Source organism: Hyperolius riggenbachi, chromosome 6, assembly GCF_040937935.1.
Source record: "Hyperolius riggenbachi isolate aHypRig1 chromosome 6, aHypRig1.pri, whole genome shotgun sequence".
Lineage (NCBI taxonomy): Eukaryota > Metazoa > Chordata > Amphibia > Anura > Hyperoliidae > Hyperolius > Hyperolius riggenbachi.
This window is the reverse complement of record NC_090651.1, coordinates 17242755-17263944: the sequence shown is the minus strand read 5'-3', so window position 1 is coordinate 17263944 and position 21190 is coordinate 17242755. Positions and strand designations below refer to the sequence as shown.

Below are 21190 nucleotides of genomic sequence, written 5' to 3'. Positions count from 1 at the left end.
TTGCGATTCACGTGAATCTGACATGCTTTTCTGAGCCAGCAGTCTGGGAGAGCTGCACATGCCTGCCCTGCCTCTCCTCCACAGCTCCTACCCTTCTATAAAGAACACACTGACAGCAAAAATGCAGCCATCGCCCTCCATACTGCGCCCTGCCAGTAATGTGTGCTCTGTGAGACGCAAGGCCGGGCCTCTCTGAGAAATACCTTCTGTTCTGAAGGTACTGACTTCTTGTGGGTTACTTTTATTAAAGAGCATTTGCTTAACCTTGTCGATTGGCGCTCTCCTCGTTTGTGGCGTGTGTGAGGAGGCTGCATTGTTTGGCTCGGAGAGGTGCTGTATATATTGCCTGTTTTTCTACTCATTTTTTATTTTTGGGGTGCTGCTTGGTAGATTGTTGCTATGGGTTACCGCCGTGTGTGCGTCATTGTATTGAATATGTGTTTAATGTCATGTAATGTGGCCCTTGGAAACGGTTAACCGCACATCTCCCTTATAACCAATCGGAAAGTGTCTGTGCATGTCGTCCCTGGTCACTCACCGCGAAATCCAGGGGTTGGGACGCGAAGGCGCTCTAAAGGTGCCCGTTAACGATACAATATTTTTTGCTCAGATGCGATCACTCGATCAGATATGTGCGATCGAAGGGTACAGAAAACGCACGCAGTAGGTGATTGCACGGGTCTACAGTCGATTGGAATACAGAATTTTGTTGATTGGATTGTGCGATCGTAACTCGAGAGAAAGTGCCCTAATCGACTTGTTTTTAGGAACAATCGATAATTACCATCCGATGACTTCGCACCCTGCAAATCTGATCACATCTGAGCGACATAAATTATACCGTTAACGGACACCCTTAAAGGTAAAGCTGGTGTCTAACGTTTTACAGTTGTTTTTCCTCTAAGTTGGTATTGATGTACCGTAGCTGATTCTGAAAATTTCCCGTTGGCTCCTGAGTTCTGTGCCAATCTGTCCTCCCCTGGCTTAGCCGCGAGATGGCGAATATTGGCCGGGTCTGCAGAGCCTATTTTAGACGTCACCTCTTGTGCCAGCTGCAGCCCAGACGGCTAGAATTGGCATCTGCCCATGTGGCAAGAAGGGGAAACTGAGCCGGCAACACCTGTAGCCCCTGTCGGTGGGATTCTGCCTCAGTGCCGGGGTGGAAGACCACTTCCTGCATGTTGGAATGGGGTGGGCTTGGTGGGCCAGTGCAGACAGCCTGAGATGGATATACACCGATGGACCACAAAGTGACTTTACAGGTGACTATACTCACTTTTTAGTGTAACCCTCTTGCCGGCTGCTTGGGATATTCAGCATTTTGTGCACATTCTGTCCTCTGTTCCTCAGTTTTCCCGTTTCTTTTGTTCTGGATTAGCGAATCTTTCCTCAGTGGAATGTTCTCCAGTCTGAGGCTCTTTCCACATAGCGCTGGATTTGTTATAGCATACCTGAAGTGACGGGGATATGGAGGCTGCCTTATTTATTACCTTTTAAACAATGCACATTGCCTGGCTGTCCTGCTGATCCTCTAATACTCTTTGCCATAGCCCCTGAACAAGCATGCAGATCAGGTGTTTCTGATTGAATTCTGACAGGGTTAGCCACATGCTTGTTTCAGGTGTGTGATTCAGACACTACTGATGCCAAAAAGATCAGCAGGATTAAGACGGGTAAAAAGGGCACCGCGTGGCCAAGGACATTTAAACGCCACCATAGGCCATAGTGTGTATTACGGCTATAGCGCTTAGTGAGTCATTCGGGAGGCGGCAAGAGGCGGAGCCCAGATTATGATAAAAGCGCACAATTTAGCCACCAGCAATAGCTGGAAGCAGAATTGCACCTTACCTCCACTGTACGGCGCCTTGGAGGGGGGATAGTAATGAACGCCTTCTTGTGGTTGGAATAGTAATGAACGCCTCCGATAAATTTGCCACAGCAGGGTGAGACTTTTCGGCTTTACCCTGCGCCCAAATTTCCCAGCTCCCTTTTACCTGTGTGCCCGAAAGACAGCCAGGCAACTGCTATTTTTTAAAAGGAAATTAATAAGGCAGCCTCCATAACCCTCTCAGTTCAAACAAACCCGAAGCAAATAAAAAGTATGAAATAATGAATTGTATGTGTAGTACGGATAAGGAAGAGAGCATTAGTAGCAAAGAAAAGTCTTATATTTTTATTTTCAGTTATATAGTTGTTGTTTTTTAGATCATTGCATCATTCTGTCACAGTTGCAGTTTTAAAACCACAATCTGGGCCATGTGCAATTTACTTTTTCACCTGAGTTTTCTCCAAGGTGGGATTTTCAAACTTGTCAAAATGACTATTAAATCACCAACAAGCAAACAAATACTCTGAATAATTTTTGTAGTACTTTTCAACTATGTTTTGGTACTTTTTTTTTCATTGCAAAATGCTAAAAAATTAATATAAATCGAAGATGAAAAACTATCTCCTAGGAGAAAAAATGAATTGCATGTGGTCCTCTGTCTTTTAAGCTATAAAACAAAACAGAAATAATGACCCTTTGCACTTCCCTGCAGTAAAACCTAATATCAAGCTGTTTCTCACTATTTCTTGGCTTTTTACGTGCTTCAGAAAACAGGACTGTATTCAGCCCGGTGGGTAGAAGGGCTCAGAGAAGCTCTTTTGCATAGATAACTGAAGAATTTTTTTTATTTTAACTCTTCCTGTACTGGAAAACATTATGATACTTTTTCTTTGCTGCTTATGTTCTATTTCTTAGCTTTGCCACACATACAATTATCTCATACATTTATGTTCAGTTCAGGTTTGCTGTCAGGAGTGCTGTAGCCCAGCTGTTGCTTTCCGTTTATGAGCTTTTGCTTATACAGCATGTGAGAGATAATGGATTGTGAGCTTTGTACGGTTGACATAGACATGCTGGAAATAGCAATGATTACCTTTGTTCTCGTGGAGTGAAAGCGCTTTCTTCTGAATACACCAGAGGTATAAACGTTTGGTGATCTCGCCTGGTGGGTATAACCAGCCAATTATCCACCAGGAACTAACCTATTTAGCTCAGTAACTCTTGTAAGAGGGGAAGTGTTCTTATTGTTCGCTGTCGGCAGCTCTGATGGGGGATCTGCTGTTATTTTCAGTGATTCCTGAAATAATTGACACCTTTTCACATGTTCCCTGCCTACTGTTCCATACAGCAGTGATTTTTCTGAAATATTCCATTGTGTAAGGTGCTCCCTCTAGTGGCAATCTGTGGGATAGGCGATGTATTCAGCATCTGTGCTTCATGAAAATCTGCTGTATAAGGTCACTGGATGCAGGCTGATGCGATTTGCACATAAGAGGAAGCAATAAAATGTTTTATATGCCATAAGTATAATGTATATAATATTTTGCTAATGCAGTGTGGAATATTTGTACTTATCCGACTTCTGTCTATGGCCTGGGTCTGTCCATTAGTCCATCAATTCACATCTCCAGCTACAATGTCTCAAAACACACCTGAAGGGAGAGGGATATGGAGGCTGACCTATATTTATTTCCATTTAAACAATGCAGATTGCCTGGCTGTACTGCTGACCTTCTGTTTGTTTTTTTTGTTTTTTTTGTTTTTTTTGTTTTTTTTCCCTTTTCTCTGTATTTTACTTTCTGGAAGGTGTGGAAGAATTTAACTTCCTGTACTAAGAGAAATTGCCTAGGGAGTGAAAGCAACTTCCTGTCTGGAAGGTGTGGACGAATTTCCCTTCCTGTACTAAGAGGGAGTGAAAGCAGGTCCCCTCTCCCACTCCTCATGACTTTGACAGCAGAAGAAACCTGACAGGTGTAATATTTACCTATTCTGTGCAAAACTAAATCACACTAAAAAGTTGCAAATACTGTCCATCTGAACCACCCCTTAGGATCAAATCAGATTTCCAAAACCACTTTCGTAATCTTTTAAGCACCAGTTCCATCATTACAAGTTGTATGTAGCAATTGAAAGTTTTTTGTTTTTTTTTCTCCTCTTTTGGTTTGTTGGCCGAGTTTTATACCGATATTACATAAGTTCAATAAATGGAAATGAAATTCGTAGTACATGTTGTAAGCTGCCATTCCAGGCTGTGTATTTTGCCCCAGTGAATGCCCGCCCGTACTTGGCAAGCGCGATCGCTACTGCCGGTGCCAGCCCTGTGTTTCCGGCCTTACACAATCGTTTACTGGCTCCACCTGTGGCATGGAACACGTTGTTCAAACGTGTGTCTTCCACCTGCTCCAGATCTTGCCTGGAGAGAGATAAGATCGGGGCACAGGGCACGAGCTGTGGACAGCGCGCCGTGATAACTGCCCGGACATTAAACTGCCTGGCTAGAACAATCTGTTCCTCGTACAAATAGAGGCCGCTTACAGGGAGCTCGTGGAATGTATTGCCCAGGGTTGAAGCTGGGACGGAGAGCGCAACGCCAACATGGGGGGTACTACAGATCCCAGCATCGTCGGGGGATACCTGCTGGAATTGCGGTGTGCCCACCATATATAGGCAAGCATGCTGTTCCTCCCAGCGGTGTGAGCGGTTTCGCACAGTTTACTCTATTTTTGCTTGTGTGTTGTCTCACATGTTATCATTTTCATGGTATTTAACCACTTCGCATCCAGACCTTGTTTTCCCCTTATTGACCAGAGCAGTTTTGACGCTTTAGCGGTGTCCCTATTCAATCAGCAATAACTTTATCCCTACTCACTACACCTAAATGATCTATATATCGTTTTTTTCAAGACAAACCAGGCTTTCAATGGGGGGTATTTAGTCACAAGAACAATTTTGTTTTCTAGGCATTTTAATTGAAAAAAGGGAACAAAAATTAAAAAAATGCATTATTTCTCAGTTTTTAACAATTCCAGTTTAAAAATAAAAAGTACCACAGTTTATAAAACCATTCCACCAGTTAATGTCCCCCCTAATATAGTCAGATGTGCCCCGAGTATCAGCCCAACCTTCCCAGTTTAGCCAGATGTGACCCCAATATCGGCACCCCGGTATAGTCAGATGTGTCCCATGTATCTACCACCCCCCAGTACAGAGAGACAGTAACGCCGCCAGGATTGGCACCCCTCATTATAGGCAGTTGTGTCCCCCGGATAAAATTTCCCCCTTTATAGCCATATGTACCCCCAGAATTGCCCCCCCCACCAATTATAGCCAGATGTGCCCCCAGTATTAGGTTACCCCCTCCCCCAGATAATCAAATGATCCCCCATTGTCAGATGTCATCCCCCCCAGTTACCCAGATGCCTGGCAGTTTTTTTGCACCCCCAAACCCCCCCCCCTCCCCCCCCCCCCAGTGTGGGTAGCCAGATGTATGACCCCCCCCCCCCCATTAGGCAGCCCCTCCGTGCACAGATGCTAAAAAAATGTAAATAAAGCCGCCTCTCTCACCTTACCTCGTTCCAGCGATGAGCCTGCAGCCCGAGCATCCGATCCCAGCTCTGATCTCAGCCGCGTATTGCCGGTGACCCGGGTCCCGGCTTGATGACGTCATCGGCAATACGCGGCTGAGATCAGAGCTGGGATCGGATGCTCGGGCTGCAGGCTCATCGCTGGAACGAGGTAAGGTGAGAGAGGCGGCTTTATTTACATTTTTTTTTTAGCCATCTGTGCACGGAGGAGGGGGAGATGAAGGATCACGCTGTTTGTTACAGCGGTGATCGTTCATCCGCGGGGGGGTCACTAATTGGCTACAAGGGAACATGTTCCCTTTTGCCAATTAGTAAGGCAACCGACAGTGCCGGGGGGTGCGCTCTGAAGCGCACCTGTCCCTGCACAAAAGGGCTTAAGGCAGGTCAGTATATCTACGTGGCTGTGGCTTGGAGAGTGCCACAGCTGACGTAGATATACTGTAGTGGTGGGGAAAGTGGTTAACCACTTGAGGACCATAGGCTTTACACCCCCTAGTGACCAGGCTATTTTATACAAATCAGACCACTGCAGCTTTAAGGACTCGCTGCACGGCCGTACAACTCAGCACACACGTGATTTTCCCCCCCTCCCCTTTTCTGCCCACCAACAGAGCGTCTAACAGTCTCGCCGCTGGGAGACTGATGACAGAGCAGAGTTCCATCATTCAAGCGGAGATATTGCGCGATCTCCTGCAAAACCCCGCCCACAGGACTTCATGCCAATTGGCGTTGAGCGGTCCTGGGGCTGTCGCCGCGTTCACGCCAATTGGCATGGATCGGTCAGCAAATGGTTAAAGGACCACTTCAGTGAAAAAAAGTAAGTAGTTAAAATCTGACATCAGTCATCCAGTGGCCAACTAGGGAAAGTTTGACAATCCTGCCGCTAACAGAATGGCCGAAATCAATCAAACAAATCTGATTGGCTGTTGGTAGCTCTGCCCTCTTTTCTGAATTTGAACCCCAGTCACACAGTGCCCAACTGTACCAGGTTTAAGGGCTCTGCCATTATCAGTGTAAGAATGGCAGCAGATAAAATATTTCCCTTCAAAACCAGTAGGTTAATTTTGATTGGCTGTTGTAGGCTCCACCCACTTTCCTGAATATTAATCTCAGTCACTCATTGTCCAACTGGGCCGAGTTTGACAACCCTGCCATTAATAATGTAAGAATGGCTGCAGATCACATTTTCCCATGTAAAATGAATGACTGTAATTTGGCTGTTTTATGCTCCGCCTACTTTCCCTGAGTTTTCAACCTCGGTCACCAAGTGACCAACTGCGCCAAGTTTGGGGACTCTGGCTTTATTGTGAGAATTGCAGCTTTTTATATTTTTCCCTATTGATGTGAATGGGTTAAAGGGAACCTTAACTGGCGAGCAAAAAAAATTCACTTACCTGGGGGCTTTCCCAAGCCTCCCGCAGCCGTCCGGTGCCCGCGCCGGTCCTTCGGTGCCCTCCGGTCTCCCTCCGCCGCTAAGTTTCGTTTTCGGACGACTGCCAGTCGTCCTCGGGCCTCTTCCGCACTCCTCGTTGTAAACTGCAGTAAAGCGCGTCCGCATGACGCCGAACGCGTCATGTGCATGACGCCAAACGCGTCATGCGGCACGCTTTACTGCAGTTTACGACGAGGAATGCGGAAGTGGCCCGAGGACGACTGGCAGTCGTCCGAAAACGAAACTTAGCGGCGGAGGGAGACCGGAGGGCACCGAAGGACCGGCGCGGGCACCGGACGGCTGCGGGAGGCTTGGGAAAGCCCCCAGGTAAGTGAATTTTTTTTTGCTCGCCAGTTAAGGTTCCCTTTAAATCTGATTTGCTGTTTGTAGCTCCGCCCACGTATGCAGGGAGGCCGCGAGACCCCCAGAACATATCATCCTAGATAGTAAGGGATCTGTATACCAAGCTTCATTAAAATCGGTCAAGGCGTTTTCGAATGATCGCCATACCTACCTACCTACATACCTACAGACAGACAGACAGACAGACAGACATACTAAATTAATAAATAATATAGAACACTGACCTCTTCTGCAGCACTTTACAGAGTACATATTCATGTCACTAACTTTACTCAGAGGAGTTCACAGTCTAACCTCGTCATAGCGTCATGTCCTACCGTATTATAATGATGTATTTATATAACACAGATCTCTTCTGCAGCACTTTACAGAATACATAGTCATGTCCGAATGTCCTCAGATAAGTTCACAATCTAATCCTACTATAGTCATAGTCAAATGTCCTAGTAATATTATGTATTTATATAGCACTGTCATCTTCCGTAGCTCTTTACAGAGTACCTAGTCATGCCACTGACTGTCCTCCAGAGGAGATTACAGTCAGTCATGAAAACTATTTAATTACCTCTTCTAACTATTGTTTTAGTTAGTCATTCTTTCCTGTTCTTTCGGCCTCGCGTTTTTATGTATCTTGGTGGTGATGTAACAGGCAGTGCAGCTGTTTTTCGTTCTTGTCCCCAGAACTCTGTGAACCGGACAGGCTGGTTCCCAGACGTCTGTCACGTGTACTGCCGTGTGTGCATGTGGTTTGTGTCAGTACAGCATGTGTCTGCCCGCCCAGCACACGCTCCAGCGTACAGTATGTACAGCCAGTGGGTGTGTCAGCCAAGAACAAATACAACTTTATAGCCTGTACTGTACTGTCCCAGGAGAGAGCTTTATTGGCTACCGTACAGTTCCAACACTTGTGGTTAATGCTGGAAAACTTTTTATAGGACACCTCCATGATGTGATCTGATTACTTTGTTTTTTCTTGTCCTCTGCAAATCTTCATTTGCTTTTGTGGACGGACGGTACAGGGCAGAATGTGTAGCATCGAGCGTTTATTTCCCTACATGCGGTAATTAAAGGCGGCAACCCTTCCCGGTCACCCACGCGTTTCTTGTCACCCACGCGTTTCGCTATACCGCTTCTTGTGTGGCTTTCACAGCATTCATGGGGAGACGGGAAAATACGACCATCGTGTCAGCCTATGTGCCCCGAGCTAAAAATGGCTGCAAATGAAAAGCTTTCAAATTGCTAATTAAAGACCGGATGTATCCCGATTTGGTTTTCAGAGGTCTAATAATGGCATAATTATATGCATTAAGCTTTTGTAATTTGTGTTTTTTTTCTTCTCGGCTGCTCTTTCAGTCGTTAGTCTTTGGCGTCACATAATAGCGATCATGACAGTTGGCCTATTGACTGAAAAAGGATGTTTTGTTAATTCTTCGCATTTAGTCATGTTGCAGAATTTAGCGGTATTTATTTTTTCCCTCACCGTTTCTGTCTGTACCAATCGGTTTGCCCAGTAACGAGGCTGCCAAGGTTACGGCCAATCGGATCGTCCTTAAGCCTGGTACATGCCTTCAATTTAGATATACCGGTGCTTGGGCAATTTTGCCACCTTTATGTGGTATGGGGGCCAACCGGTTTTGAATACTATTAGCAGATTGATTAGATACACTCATACTACATGGAAATGGTAAAATTGGTCAGGGATTGGTCAATCAAAGTTGAAGGTGTGTACCAGGCTTTAGCTAGTTGTGTTTTTAGCTTATTCCTCAGGCACATCTCCAAGGGGGCGACACTCATCCCAGGCAAGTCCTTTTTAGCCTTAGGACTGTAGATGACATAGCTTATTACTTCAGCTTTGCTTTAAAGGGATCCTGAGCACCTTTTTAAAAACACAATTTGCTCTTACTTGGGGCTTCCTCCAGCCCACTGTAGGCCGCGAGGTCCCCCGGCGTCGTCCTGGCTCCTCTCCCGGTCGTGCTGGAGGCTTTGGCTTGAAGTCGCCAGTGTGAGTCCCCATCGTCCACTCTACGTGAGAGTCCTGCGCATGTGTGGTTCAGAGTTAGAGAACCGTGCATGCGCAGGACTCTCATGCAGGCTAGGGTGATGTAGCGTGCTCGACGGGGACTGTTGTCAAACGGTTAAACACAACACTTTGTTCTTCAGTGGGCAGCTTCTGGCAGCATCCAAAGAGGGTGATAACATTCTCTTTTGTTTACATCCCTTTGTCAGATACATTTAGTAAACATTAGCGAACTGCCGAAACTGAGCTATACTTAACTGAGAAGCACAAAGCAGGCATGACTGAGAAGCCCTGTAGCAGGCATGGAGATGTAGTGTAGGCAGGCTTTGCGTGTCGTTTCCTCCCAGACTTCCTCAGTCCCGTATCCTTCCTGTGTCGTCTGTTGCCACGGCTCTGGTGGCTGCCCAGATGGCACAGCGGAATGGGCGTCACCCGATAGCTCGCGACGCACGTGGAGAGACAAGCGATGGACGTACCTCATTCATCATCTCATATTCCCTGTGACGGAGGTGGTGGGGGCATCCCGTGTAAGCAGTTTATAATGAGAGGCAAATCTCTGACCAATGTAATCTGCATCGTGTCAGTAATCTCTTCCTGTGCGGGCCGGACAGAGGAAATAAGCTGTTACATAACTGAGAAGGTGAGACGAGGATCTCTATGAATGACTGTAAGCTGCTAGCGTTGCTTCCTTACTGAATGAAAGCCGAGCGGTGCTGAGCTTATTCACAGGTCGCGGCTGCAGCTGAGCAGAGCGCAAGGCTCAATTCACATCGCAATCGCTAGTCCCTTATCAGTGTTCTCCCTCGAAATGTTTTCCAGCCGGGTGGCATGAAAAAGTAGCCGGGTGGGGCGAGATGATAGAATGCCGGGCCAGTGGTTCTCTGCACAACTCTGCTTACAGCAGAGGAGGAGGCGATCCGATGACAGCCGGGTGCTCACCAAAACTAGCTGGGTGGAGCACCCGGCTAAAAGAGCTTGGGGAGAACACTGCTTACCGATAGTGATTTTGCAATGTGAATTTTAAACGAATGTGTGATTTTGCACATTCATGCTGAATCACTCAGAAAAATCCCGCATGCAGCACGTTTGAGATCAGAAATCAGAATCAGAAATAGTTTAATCGCCGAATTGGGTTTGGCTCAAACATTGCTTCATGTAAAGATAAAAATGTAAAGACCTACAAAAAATAAAGATGATACAGCAAGCACAAAACAGGAGTAATCGTAGGATACTGTTTCAGCACAGTGTTCAACTAGACAGTCTGTCGTCAGCAGCAACCTTGGGGAGGGAGGGGGGTTAAAAGTGATGGGTGTGGACACTGGAGGTGGGAGGGCACAGAGGGAAGTTCAAGAGGTTGACAGCAGAGGGGGAAAAAGGAGCTCCTATGCCTCGAAGTTCTGGAGGATATGGCCCAGAACATGCGGTCTGATGGAAGCAGACTGAAGAAGCAAAGGCCCAGGGTGTGAGAGGTCATTGGCAATACTCAGTGCTGTGGAGCTCTTAATTTTAACCTAATCACTATGCAGTTGTTGGAATACCCCCATGGGGTTGCGTTAGTCAAGCATGGTTTGAAACGTGTGGCCGCTTTGAAAAACGTTAAAAAGCACACCTGGTGTAAATGAGCCCTCAGGCCTGGGACCCACTAGAGCTAATTCCAGCTGCGATTTAGGCTTTCTAGTAATCGCCCACCATTCCAAAAGCACTTCACCGCTGATGAATGGCTGCGATCCTACAGGAGCTATTGCGATTCACCAAAATCGCAGTCGTTCTGCATACAGCATTTTCAGAGCTGCATAAGGAAAAGCAGGGCCCAAAATCTTCCTGAAATGTTTATGCTTTTTAGTGGTAAAATCACTCTAAAAAAAACCTTCTTTTTTTGCGTTATGCAATCGGTAGTGGGTCTAAAGCGTTGTACACACGTACAACTTTTCCACCCATCTATCGTCCAAACTTGGTCTGTTGGGTGTGTGAACGTGTGACAAATGACTAGACAAGCAACTGATAACAGGCGGTTTGCCCGATCCAGCCAGCGGATCAACTCACGCGACCGTTGGGCTGTCAACGTGTACAAGTCATTCAAACAACTTGTACTTGCTTTGAATGTGACCATATCATGCAGTCTGTTTTCCGCTTGCATGTGCAGTATGCAAATGAGTTGGTGGTTCAGTTGTTTGGTGCATGGAAAATACAAGTTGTGCAATCGCTTGCTTGTACAGGTGGTCATGTCGTCGGGTTGGTCATTCGCTTTTCTTGGATGTGTGTACAAGCCTTAGACGTTGCGCATACAGTCAAATATTGACCTCTGATAGGGAATCTGATAAAAAAAAAAAATACCGGAGACCCTACTGTATCTGTTATGTGAGTTGTTTTGCACAGTTATGAACAAAGACTGCATTTTATTGTTGTAAAGCATTTTGTTACCTAGAGATTTATAGTTGTGTTCTTTCTTCCTTTTGTCTCCTTTCTAGAGATGCTGCTTCTGTGAATACAGCCTTTGGTTTTCCTGCTGGGCTCTTCTGCCCCGACCGACGCACAAATGCCTCTGACGTGCACAAGCGTTCATTATTCCACTCTCCCCAGAATTTGTCAACGGTTAGACTTCCACGTACAGACCTGAAGAGTGTTCCCCAAAGACACGCCCCAGACCCCGCCTTCTCATCTGTCTGACCCCGCCTTCTCATCTGTCCGGCCCCTCCAGAGTTGGAGGCCATGGTAAGCTGGACTAACTAATCTTTAAAGAAAACACCACCGCTATCATGACCACCGAGATACAGATTGAGAGCCTAGCCCAGCATAATGAGGGCTGGTCGGCAGCAACCGGCACCGAGGGAAACTGCCCTGCCGAAAAGACATTTAACTGCAAGACCTCTGAGGACCACAACTCTGAGCACCACGAGGACATGGAGATGAACTCCAGTGGCTCCAATGGTAACGAGTCCAGTGGGAATGACTGCAATGGACACGAATCTAGCGGGACAGATTCTCATGTCAACGAGACTAATAGGAGATCGAACTGTGGTTTCCGCAGGCCGAGCAAGTCCACCGGCAGTAGCAACAGGTAAGGCTGTTTACTGGGAATGCTGTGCAGCTGATGATTGACTTCCAGTAGAGTAGCCTCTCAGTTCCTGACTCATCCTTCTCTGTCTTAATGGGAAAGTTTCATGCTGTCTGTCAGCTGATTGATCATGGAGAGCTGAGAGCTGCCTAAGATTTATCTTAGATCGAGCTGAACTCCTTCTCATCCATCTTCCCTCACCCAGGACCCCCTGATGCCTATCTATGGGTACATTTCACAGTCATCTCCTCGCCCCGCGGGTGTCCTTGTCTTGGCGTCACTTTCCACCCGGCCCTTCTTCAATCAGAAGTCTGAGGCCCACTAGAAAGCACAAATGGCTATTGCAATCGCCGATTGATTAAAGAACAAGTGACACCTAGTAACATAGAAATAAAAAAACACATATATAAGTAGATAAATACTAGTTTCACTTACCTGGGACTTCTGCCAGCCCCCTGCAGCCCCTGTGTGCCCACCCACGCCGGTCTTAAAGGATCCTCGTGTATATATATTTTCCCCTGATTTTAGGTTTTAAAAGTTTTTGTGTAAAAATTGTATCGTTTTTTTAGACCCTTAAATCTGGAAATCATTCCACCGAAATGAATGTACTTTACACATGCTTGTTCAGGGTCTATGGCTAAAAGTATTAGAGGATCAGCAGGACAGCCAGGCATTGCTTAAAATAAATATGGCAGCCTCCATACCCCTCTCACGGCCATTGTTTTGAAAAGCTCTTGGGCAATGAAATCCTATTAAGACTAAATTCAAGCCTTATTAACATTGTTCGTTTCCACACCTCCGCTCCCACCCAAACTGCTACGGGCCATGGTGACTCTATGTCCCCCTTGAAGCTCAGTTCACCCATGTTTTGCTGCCTCTTTCCTAGAATGGATGACAGCGAGCCAGTAGACATGTAGAATGGACTTATGCTTTCCTATGGACCTGTTAACATATGTTCTCACTGTTTCAAGTCTCTTATTCAACTGTGGCAGTGAATTGGGTGTGTTGCTATAACAGGGCTGTGGAGTCGGTACAAAAACCATCCTACTCCAACTCAGACTCCTCAGTTTATGAAACCACCGACTCCGACTGCAGGTACCCAATATTGCTCAAACTCTGACTCCTTAGTTTATGTAACCACTGACTCTGACTCTAACTCTGACTCCAGGTAACCCAAATTGCTGTGACTCCTTTTCTCCTACTCCTTCTCCACAGCCCTTGGCTATGGAGTGGCTACAAAAATCATCCGACTGCAGGTACCCAAAAATTGCTCTGACTCTAACTCTGACTTCACAGCCCTGGCTATAGAAACAATGTCTCTCAATTCCTGTACCTGAAACTACCAGTATTGATTATAAGTCATGAAGGTCCCAGAAGCAGGAAATAAATAAAATTGTATCCAGCCAGGAATAACCAAACCTCATGTTTCCCGCCACTTTCCAAACAAGCATGCTATGGAATTGGGCTGTAAAGACTATACACTAGCTTTGCTCTTCCTCAGAGAAACTATTTAGAATGCGGGATTGTCCATGAGATGCCAATAATTCCCAATGGATGCAGTATTATGCAAATATGTGCGGCTTGACAATGTTCCAAACGATTCCCGCCGAGGTGGAATTTGGATCATTTTCAAGTTGCATAAATTTGTATATCAAACTTGCGTAATCCTCTATCAGTCCTGAATAATTGGTATCTCAATGGCCATCTCTACTTGGAATCAGTACATAGAAGACCTGAAAACACCCTCAGAAAGTTGATTTAAATTTCCTCTATAATTTTGCGTTTTCAGCAGCAAAGTGTTGTAGCATACAAGCTGGGAAATGCCAATAAATGCTCCAAAGTGGTAACTGATATGATTGAAGGGATACTTATGAAAACCTTTGAAGTCCACGGTTTATATTTTGTTTTATAATATACGGTAGTTGTCCTACTTGCTTTTAACCTACATGAAAGTCCTTTGTGTAAATAGTCTCTTCCACCCCCCCCCCCCCCCCCCCAAAAAAAAAACTCAGAGTGCGACAGTGTTGGGAATTGTCATTCAAAAAACTCTTTAGAGCGACAGTCCTCACTTCTGCTTATAGTCCCTGCACAGAGAAACTCTCTGCTGTGTGTGCTTACTCTTATCTAAAGCAATTGGAGAGCAAAGAACAATCCTGGGTCGTATGGTGAAAAAGTGCACCGTGGTAATTGGGTAATCAGCAGGAAAGCCATGCAATCTGCATAGTTAAAAAGGAAATAAATATGGCCACGTCCCTCTCACTTCAATTGTCTCTTAAAGTGGACCCAAATTAAAAATACAAGATTTCAGAAATAAAATCTATTTTCTAAATTATAATAGCAGCCTTTTTTCAGCTGCATGATGACGACAAATCTAAAATATTTTACAATTATTGGAGGAACCCCTCCCTTCCTTTCATATTGCCGGGCTTGAATGCGGCAAACTGGTGGAGTAGGTGGTGTCCGGCCAAGGAGGAATTGCTAATGGCTGCCACCTGTATAACCCTAGTTATGAAAAGAGAAGGGTGAAAAGCATGCACTGAAATGCTCATAGGCTTGAAGAGGTGTTTATTTATCTTTGTATGTGTCAGAGTGGTGCAACTAAATATTTTGAATTAAAAAATTGTTTCGTTTGGGTCCGCTTTAAGTGTAACATTGCTTTTTAACCCTTTCTGTAACTTTTTTTCTTTAATCAAATAATTGTTCCAAGAAGTGTCTAAAGTTTAGGAGCAGAGGGGAATTTTGATAAATGTAATAACTGTGATATTATGTTTTTCCTCCTTAGTGAGCAAATGAACAGAACTCGCTCACACAAGGAGTTAATGAGCATGGTGCAGGAAATGAAACGCCGACTTCCCCCCGAGAAGGTTAACCGGACCAAGCCCAGCACCGTGGATGCTCTCAACTATGCCTTAAAGTGTGTCCGGCAAGTGCAAGGTGAGGATCGGGGCTTGTCCGGACTTAGCTGAAATTGTATCATGCTCACGAGTTCACCTTTAACAAAGCATACAGTTGTGTTCCTCCGCCTGCAAAGGCTGGTGACGCGTCTGTACAGCACTCTGCTCCAAACTGTCACCTGAGTGATCGAAAACTGATCCTTGCGGGTGGCAGTAATTGCGTATTTGTATGCACCTTTAGTCTGTCCTTTGACCCAATTAACTGTGATGTCATTTCCTCTCTTCCCACAGCGAACAGCGCGTTTTTCCAGGTCCTCGGTGAGACCGGAACCTCTCGGATGGACAACACCGTACACACCATCGAAGATCTGGAAATGATGACGTCAGAACATCCTCCAAAGAACACGGTATGCTACGTTGTCCTTCAGGAATCAGTGCGGGATAGACCGTGATAGACTGAATCATCTTTATTCCTGTACTAATCCCACTCTCCCATTCACGTTTCCCAATTCCTGGGAATGAGTGGAGAATGTTGACAGCCCTTTATTTTGTCTTATTTGTTCGTGAAGCCTATAGTTGTACAAAATAGCTGGCTTAGTTGCTGTTAGAGGTTATTTGCGCATGGCTGTTAAAGTGGTATTTTACTTTATCTATTGTCTGCTCTAAAGCATTAAACCCAGCATAAAATGAATAGCTATAACCATCTGACTGGTTTTCAAGCCACAAGAAGGGTTGAAACTTAAAGCCAGTGGTTACCAATTAAAAAATAAAAAAGTCAGATACTCACCTAAGGAGAGGGAAGGCTCGGTCCTAATGAACCTTCCCTCTCCTCTCCCGGTGCCCTCGGTGCTGCGCTGGCTCCCCCGTTCGCGTCCGCCGCCGCAGGGACTTTGGAGGTCTTCGGGAGCACTCGGGCTTCCGAAGACGGGCCGCTCCATACTGCGCACGTGCGAGCGCATCATAGAGGGCGATCGCGCATGCGTAGTATGGAGCGGCCCGTCTTCGGAAGCCCGAGTGCTCCCGAAGGCTTCAGAAAGCTCCCTTCGGCATGCGGAAGTGGCAGTATTTGACCGAACTGGTCGAATACTGCTACGGAGGATCCTGCGCTGGACCGGGCACCGGGTTTGGAAGAGCCTTCCCTCTCCTTAGGTGAGTATCTGACTTTTTTATTTTTTAATTGGTAAACATTCACTTTAAGCTTTTGCATTTGCCGACCTGCATTGACTGATTGCTTTGGAAGTGTAATAAACTGTGTAAACAAGGCAGTAAAGTTCCTTCTGTATCCAGGGGGAAACTGAGAACTTTCTCTACTTTATTTGCTCACTAATTAGGAGTCAGTCTTATAATTTGTCCTGCAGTGGGTAATGATATCAGTTAGCTTCAGTGAGGTGTAAATATGCATTGAAATGTCATCAGAGCAGTCTTGGTGTTTCATATAATTTTTTTTTTTTATACTGTGTTTGATGCATTAGGGCAAACATTTAAAGTGTAAAGTCGGAAGGAAGTGATGCAATAGTTAAAGGATACGGCATTTCTAGTGTTGTTCATTGGGAGATACTATTATTATTATAATATGAAGGATTAACTATTAACGGATGACTGGATGTTCAGTTTAAAAACAAAAAAATGGTTTGCAATCATGGCCACTTGTTATCGATCACTTACCTTCCTGCCACACTTTGCCCCTCTCAATATTAGATCATATCTGAAAAGAGAAGCAATCCAATGCTGTGTGCATGATTGCTGCCTGTGGCTTTGTGCTGCACAATGTAGTATTAAAGGTCCACTGTCGTGAAAAATTGTAAAAATTAAAATGCATGTAAACACATACAAATAAAAAGTAATTTTCTTTCATGGTAACATGAGCTATAACTTACTTTTCTCCGATGTTGCTGTCACTTACAGTAATTAGTAGAGATCTGATGGAACTGACAGTTTTTGACTAGTCCATTTCCTCATGGGGGGTTTTCAGTAATTAATGTATTCTTTACAAAAGCACTCTCTGGAAAGGATCTATACAAATGATAACGCAGGCCACCCCCTTACCTGTTTGCACACTATTCTGGCAATTGGACTAGGCAAGTACCATTCACTAAGGGTTTAAAAAAAAAAACAACAAAGAAATCCCTGAGAATTCCTCACGAGGCGATGGTCTAGCGCAAAACCTATCAGTTCTGTCAGATTTCTACTTCTTAGTTTAAGTTACAGCAACATAGGAGAAAAGTAAGATATTTATAGTACATTGTACTCTGGGAGAAATGTACTTTATTTACAGTATGCGTTTAAATGTATTTTAAATGTTACAAATTTTGGCCCATTAAGCTGGTGAAGCTCTCGGTTCTGTTCCTGCAGTGCCGGTTACAGAGAGGGGATTTGTCATGTGTGTTCAGTGCCTGTAGTGCTGGTCACAGAGTGGACTTGTTATCTGTTTGTTCAGTGCCTGTAGTGCTGGTCACAGAGGGGATTTGTCATGTGTTCAGTGCCTGTAGTGCTGGTCACAGAGGGGATTTGTCATGTGAGTGTTCAGTGCCTGTAGTGCTGGTCACAGAGTGGACTTGTTATCTGTTTGTTCAGTGCCTGTAGTGCTGGTCACAGAGAGGGGATTTGTCATGTGTTCAGTGCCTGTAGTGCTGGTCACAGAGGGGATTTGTCATGTGTTCAGTGCCTGTAGTGCTGGTCACAGAGGGGATTTGTCATGTGAGTGTTCAGTGCCTGTAGTGCTGGTCACAGAGTGGACTTGTTATCTGTTTGTTCAGTGCCTGTAGTGCTGGTCACAGAGAGGGGATTTGTCATGTGTTCAGTGCCTGTAGTGCTGGTCACAGAGGGGATTTGTCATGTGTTCAGTGCCTGTAGTGCTGGTCACAGAGGGGATTTGTCATGTGTTCAGTGCCTGTAGTGCTGGTCACAGAGGGGATTTGTCATGTGAGTGTTCAGTGCCTGTAGTGCTGGTCACAGAGTGGACTTGTTATCTGTTTGTTCAGTGCCTGTAGTGCTGGTCACAGAGAGGGGATTTGTCATGTGTTCAGTGCCTGTAGTGCTGGTCACAGAGGGGATTTGTCATGTGTTCAGTGCCTGTAGTGCTGGTCACAGAGGGGATTTGTCATGTGAGTGTTCAGTGCCTGTAGTGCTGGTCACAGAGTGGACTTGTTATCTGTTTGTTCAGTGCCTGTAGTGCTGGTCACAGAGGGGATTTGTCATGTGTTCAGTGCCTGTAGTGCTGGTCACAGAGGGGATTTGTCATGTGTTCAGTGCCTGTAGTGCTGGTCACAGAGGGGATTTGTCATGTGAGTGTTCAGTGCCTGTAGTGCTGGTCACAGAGTGGACTTGTTATCTGTTTGTTCAGTGCCTGTAGTGCTGGTCACAGAGAGGGGATTTGTCATGTGTTCAGTGCCTGTAGTGCTGGTCACAGAGAGGGGATTTGTCATGTGTTCAGTGCCTGTAGTGCTGGTCACAGAGAGGGGATTTGTCATGTGTTCAGTGCCTGTAGTGCTGGTCACAGAGAGGGGATTTGTCATGTGTTCAGTGCCTGTAGTGCTGGTCACAGAGAGGGGATTTGTCATCTGATTGCTCAGAGATGACGTGATATTTCTCTCATTCTGCAGGACACGTTTGTTATCGTTTTCTCTCTGGCCTCTGGGAAGATGGTGTACATCTCTGAACAGGCCGCTTACATCCTGGACTGTAAGAAGAAGCTTCTGGACTCCTCGCGATTTGTGGAGCTTCTGGCTCCTCAGGATGTCAGCGTCTTCTACAAGCACACCACCCAGTCTCACCTGCTGCCCTGGAATATCGGTGCCGATACAGGTATGTCTGCCGGAAACCATAGAAACCGCTTTCCATACATCATTGATTTATAAAGCGCCAACCTATTCCTTGGTGCTGTACAAAGTAACCATATAATGTGGGGCGCCCAGCAGTGCTCGTCGGAACAATGGGCTTCAAAATACGATCCACAACAGTTATGAGGGGTTACAGTGGCATTCTTATCCCTTTGGCTGCCGAATAGGGTGGGGAGAGTTCTTCTTTAAATCATGTACTTATACTTATGTAGAAGTTTTGTTCTACATAATGTGGGGAAGTGTTTGAACCTGTTTTATTGCCGTTTGTGTCACTAGTGGAGAAATTCTCACTTCCTGTCACAAATAATCAGAAAATTAAAGGACACCAGAAAGAGGAATATGGAGGCTGTGTTACTTATTATTTAGTATTTATATAGCGCCGACATCTTCCGCAGCGCTGTACAGAGTATATTGTCTTGTCACACAACTGTCCCTCGGAGCTCACAATCTAATCCCTACCATAGTCATGTGTATGTATCATGTAGTGTATGTATTGTAGTCTAGGGACAATTTAGGGGGAAGTCCATTAACTTACCAGTATGTTTTTGGAAGGTGGGAGGAAACCAGAGTTCCTGGAGGAAACCCACACAGACACGGGGAGAACATACAAACTCCATGCAGATAGTGCATTAGTGCCTTGGCTGGGATATGAACCGGGAACCCAGCACTGCAAGGCGCGAGTGCTAACCACTACGCCACCGTTAATTCCTTTTAAACAATGCAAATTGCTTGGCTCTCCAGCTGATCCTCTGCCTCTAAATACTTTACGCCATAGACCCTGAACAAGCATGCAGATCAGATGATTCTGAAGGAAGTGTGACCAGATTAGCTGCATGCTTGTTTCAGGGTTCTGATTCAGACACTACTGCAGCCAAATAGATCAGCAGCACTGCCATGCCACTGGTATTATATTAAAGGAAATAAATATGGAACACTCCATATCCCCCTCTGTTCAGGTGTCCTTTAAGAAAAATCCTGCTCTGAAGAGTCCCCTGAACAGGATCCCTATTGAGAGATTTGGTCTATTGATGACTATAAAACTTAGGAATGCCCCTCACTTACTGTTCTGATATCGGCTGACACAGGGACGATCCAAGCCTGGCAGAGGCACTAGCCTTGCACACAACCAGTGCAAAATAAAGGTATATTATACCTCTTCTGCCACTCTGCAGCAATTGCAGTGCCCAGCAGGACACCGCCCCCCCACGCACGTCACTTCCGGGTGCACCGGCCCCCCCACGCACGTCACTTCCGGGTGCACCGGCCCCCCCCACGCACGTCACTTCCGGGTGCACCGGGCCCCCCACGCACGTCACTTCCGGGTGCACCGGCCCCCCCCACGCACGTCACTTCCGGGTGCACCGGCCCCCCCACGCACGTCACTTCCGGGTGCACCGGCCCTCCACGCACGTCACTTCCGGGTGCCCCGGCCATACTAGTACTGTTGTAGCGCCATTATACCTAGCCCCCAGGTGCCGGGTTTGCACACAAATGGCTATGTGACTAGGTTTGGCCCCTGGGAAGGGCTCCTCCCAGCATGCCCCTGAAAGTGCAGACAGACTGAGCATTGTGCTTTAAACAAAAAAAAAAAAAAAAAGCACTTCCCTCTCGTCCTAATCAATGTGCATGCGCACTGATGCACCTCCGGCGCAAATCGATCACGTCCCCCCCCCCCTCCCCAAGGTAAGCACTAGCACATCTTTTGGAGCAAAAATTAGCATAGGACCGTGTCTGTCGGGTGGGAAAACACAGCAGGCATTTTTCTATCTAGACAAAATGCATAATGTTTTTTTTTGTTTTGTTTTTTTTTTATTTGTATAAATCAAACTAATTGGCTGAACCTCGTAGATCACATGATTTCGTATTTGTGTCATTTGAATAAGCCTATCATTTTCCCTTCCACATATCAGTAACTTTCTAGTGGAGGGTTGTGAGACATTCTGAACTGTCCACTAATTGTTTTTGTTTTCCTCTTTTCAGCCTCTCTCTATGAATATACTCAAGTGAAGTCATTCTTCTGCAGAATCAGGTGAGTTGACAACTCTGTGTCTGTTGTGATGTGTAGGATTTGCTGTATCCTGTATGCTGTGTGCTGTCTGTAGTCACATTACCAATCATTGTAAGGCAGCTATGGGTGTTATCCTGCACCTGTGTGCTGGGCCTGTACTTTACTCTGTG

The 21190-nt window shown here is 45.8% G+C and overlaps 1 protein-coding gene across 2 annotated transcripts in view; it reads left to right on the top strand.

Annotated features, from left to right (window-relative positions):
- PER3 (period circadian regulator 3) overlaps positions 1 to 21190 on the top strand; it is an 81701-nt gene that overhangs the window by 8145 nt on the left and 52366 nt on the right. For both annotated transcript variants that reach the window (XM_068238924.1, XM_068238923.1), the window contains exons 2-6: positions 11693 to 12282; positions 15062 to 15213; positions 15465 to 15580; positions 18776 to 18977; positions 20993 to 21041. In XM_068238924.1, the coding sequence (XP_068095025.1) occupies positions 11981 to 12282; positions 15062 to 15213; positions 15465 to 15580; positions 18776 to 18977; positions 20993 to 21041 (821 nt within the window). In that variant the 5' untranslated portion in view covers positions 11693 to 11980. The remainder of the gene's footprint in view (positions 1 to 11692; positions 12283 to 15061; positions 15214 to 15464; positions 15581 to 18775; positions 18978 to 20992; positions 21042 to 21190) is intronic.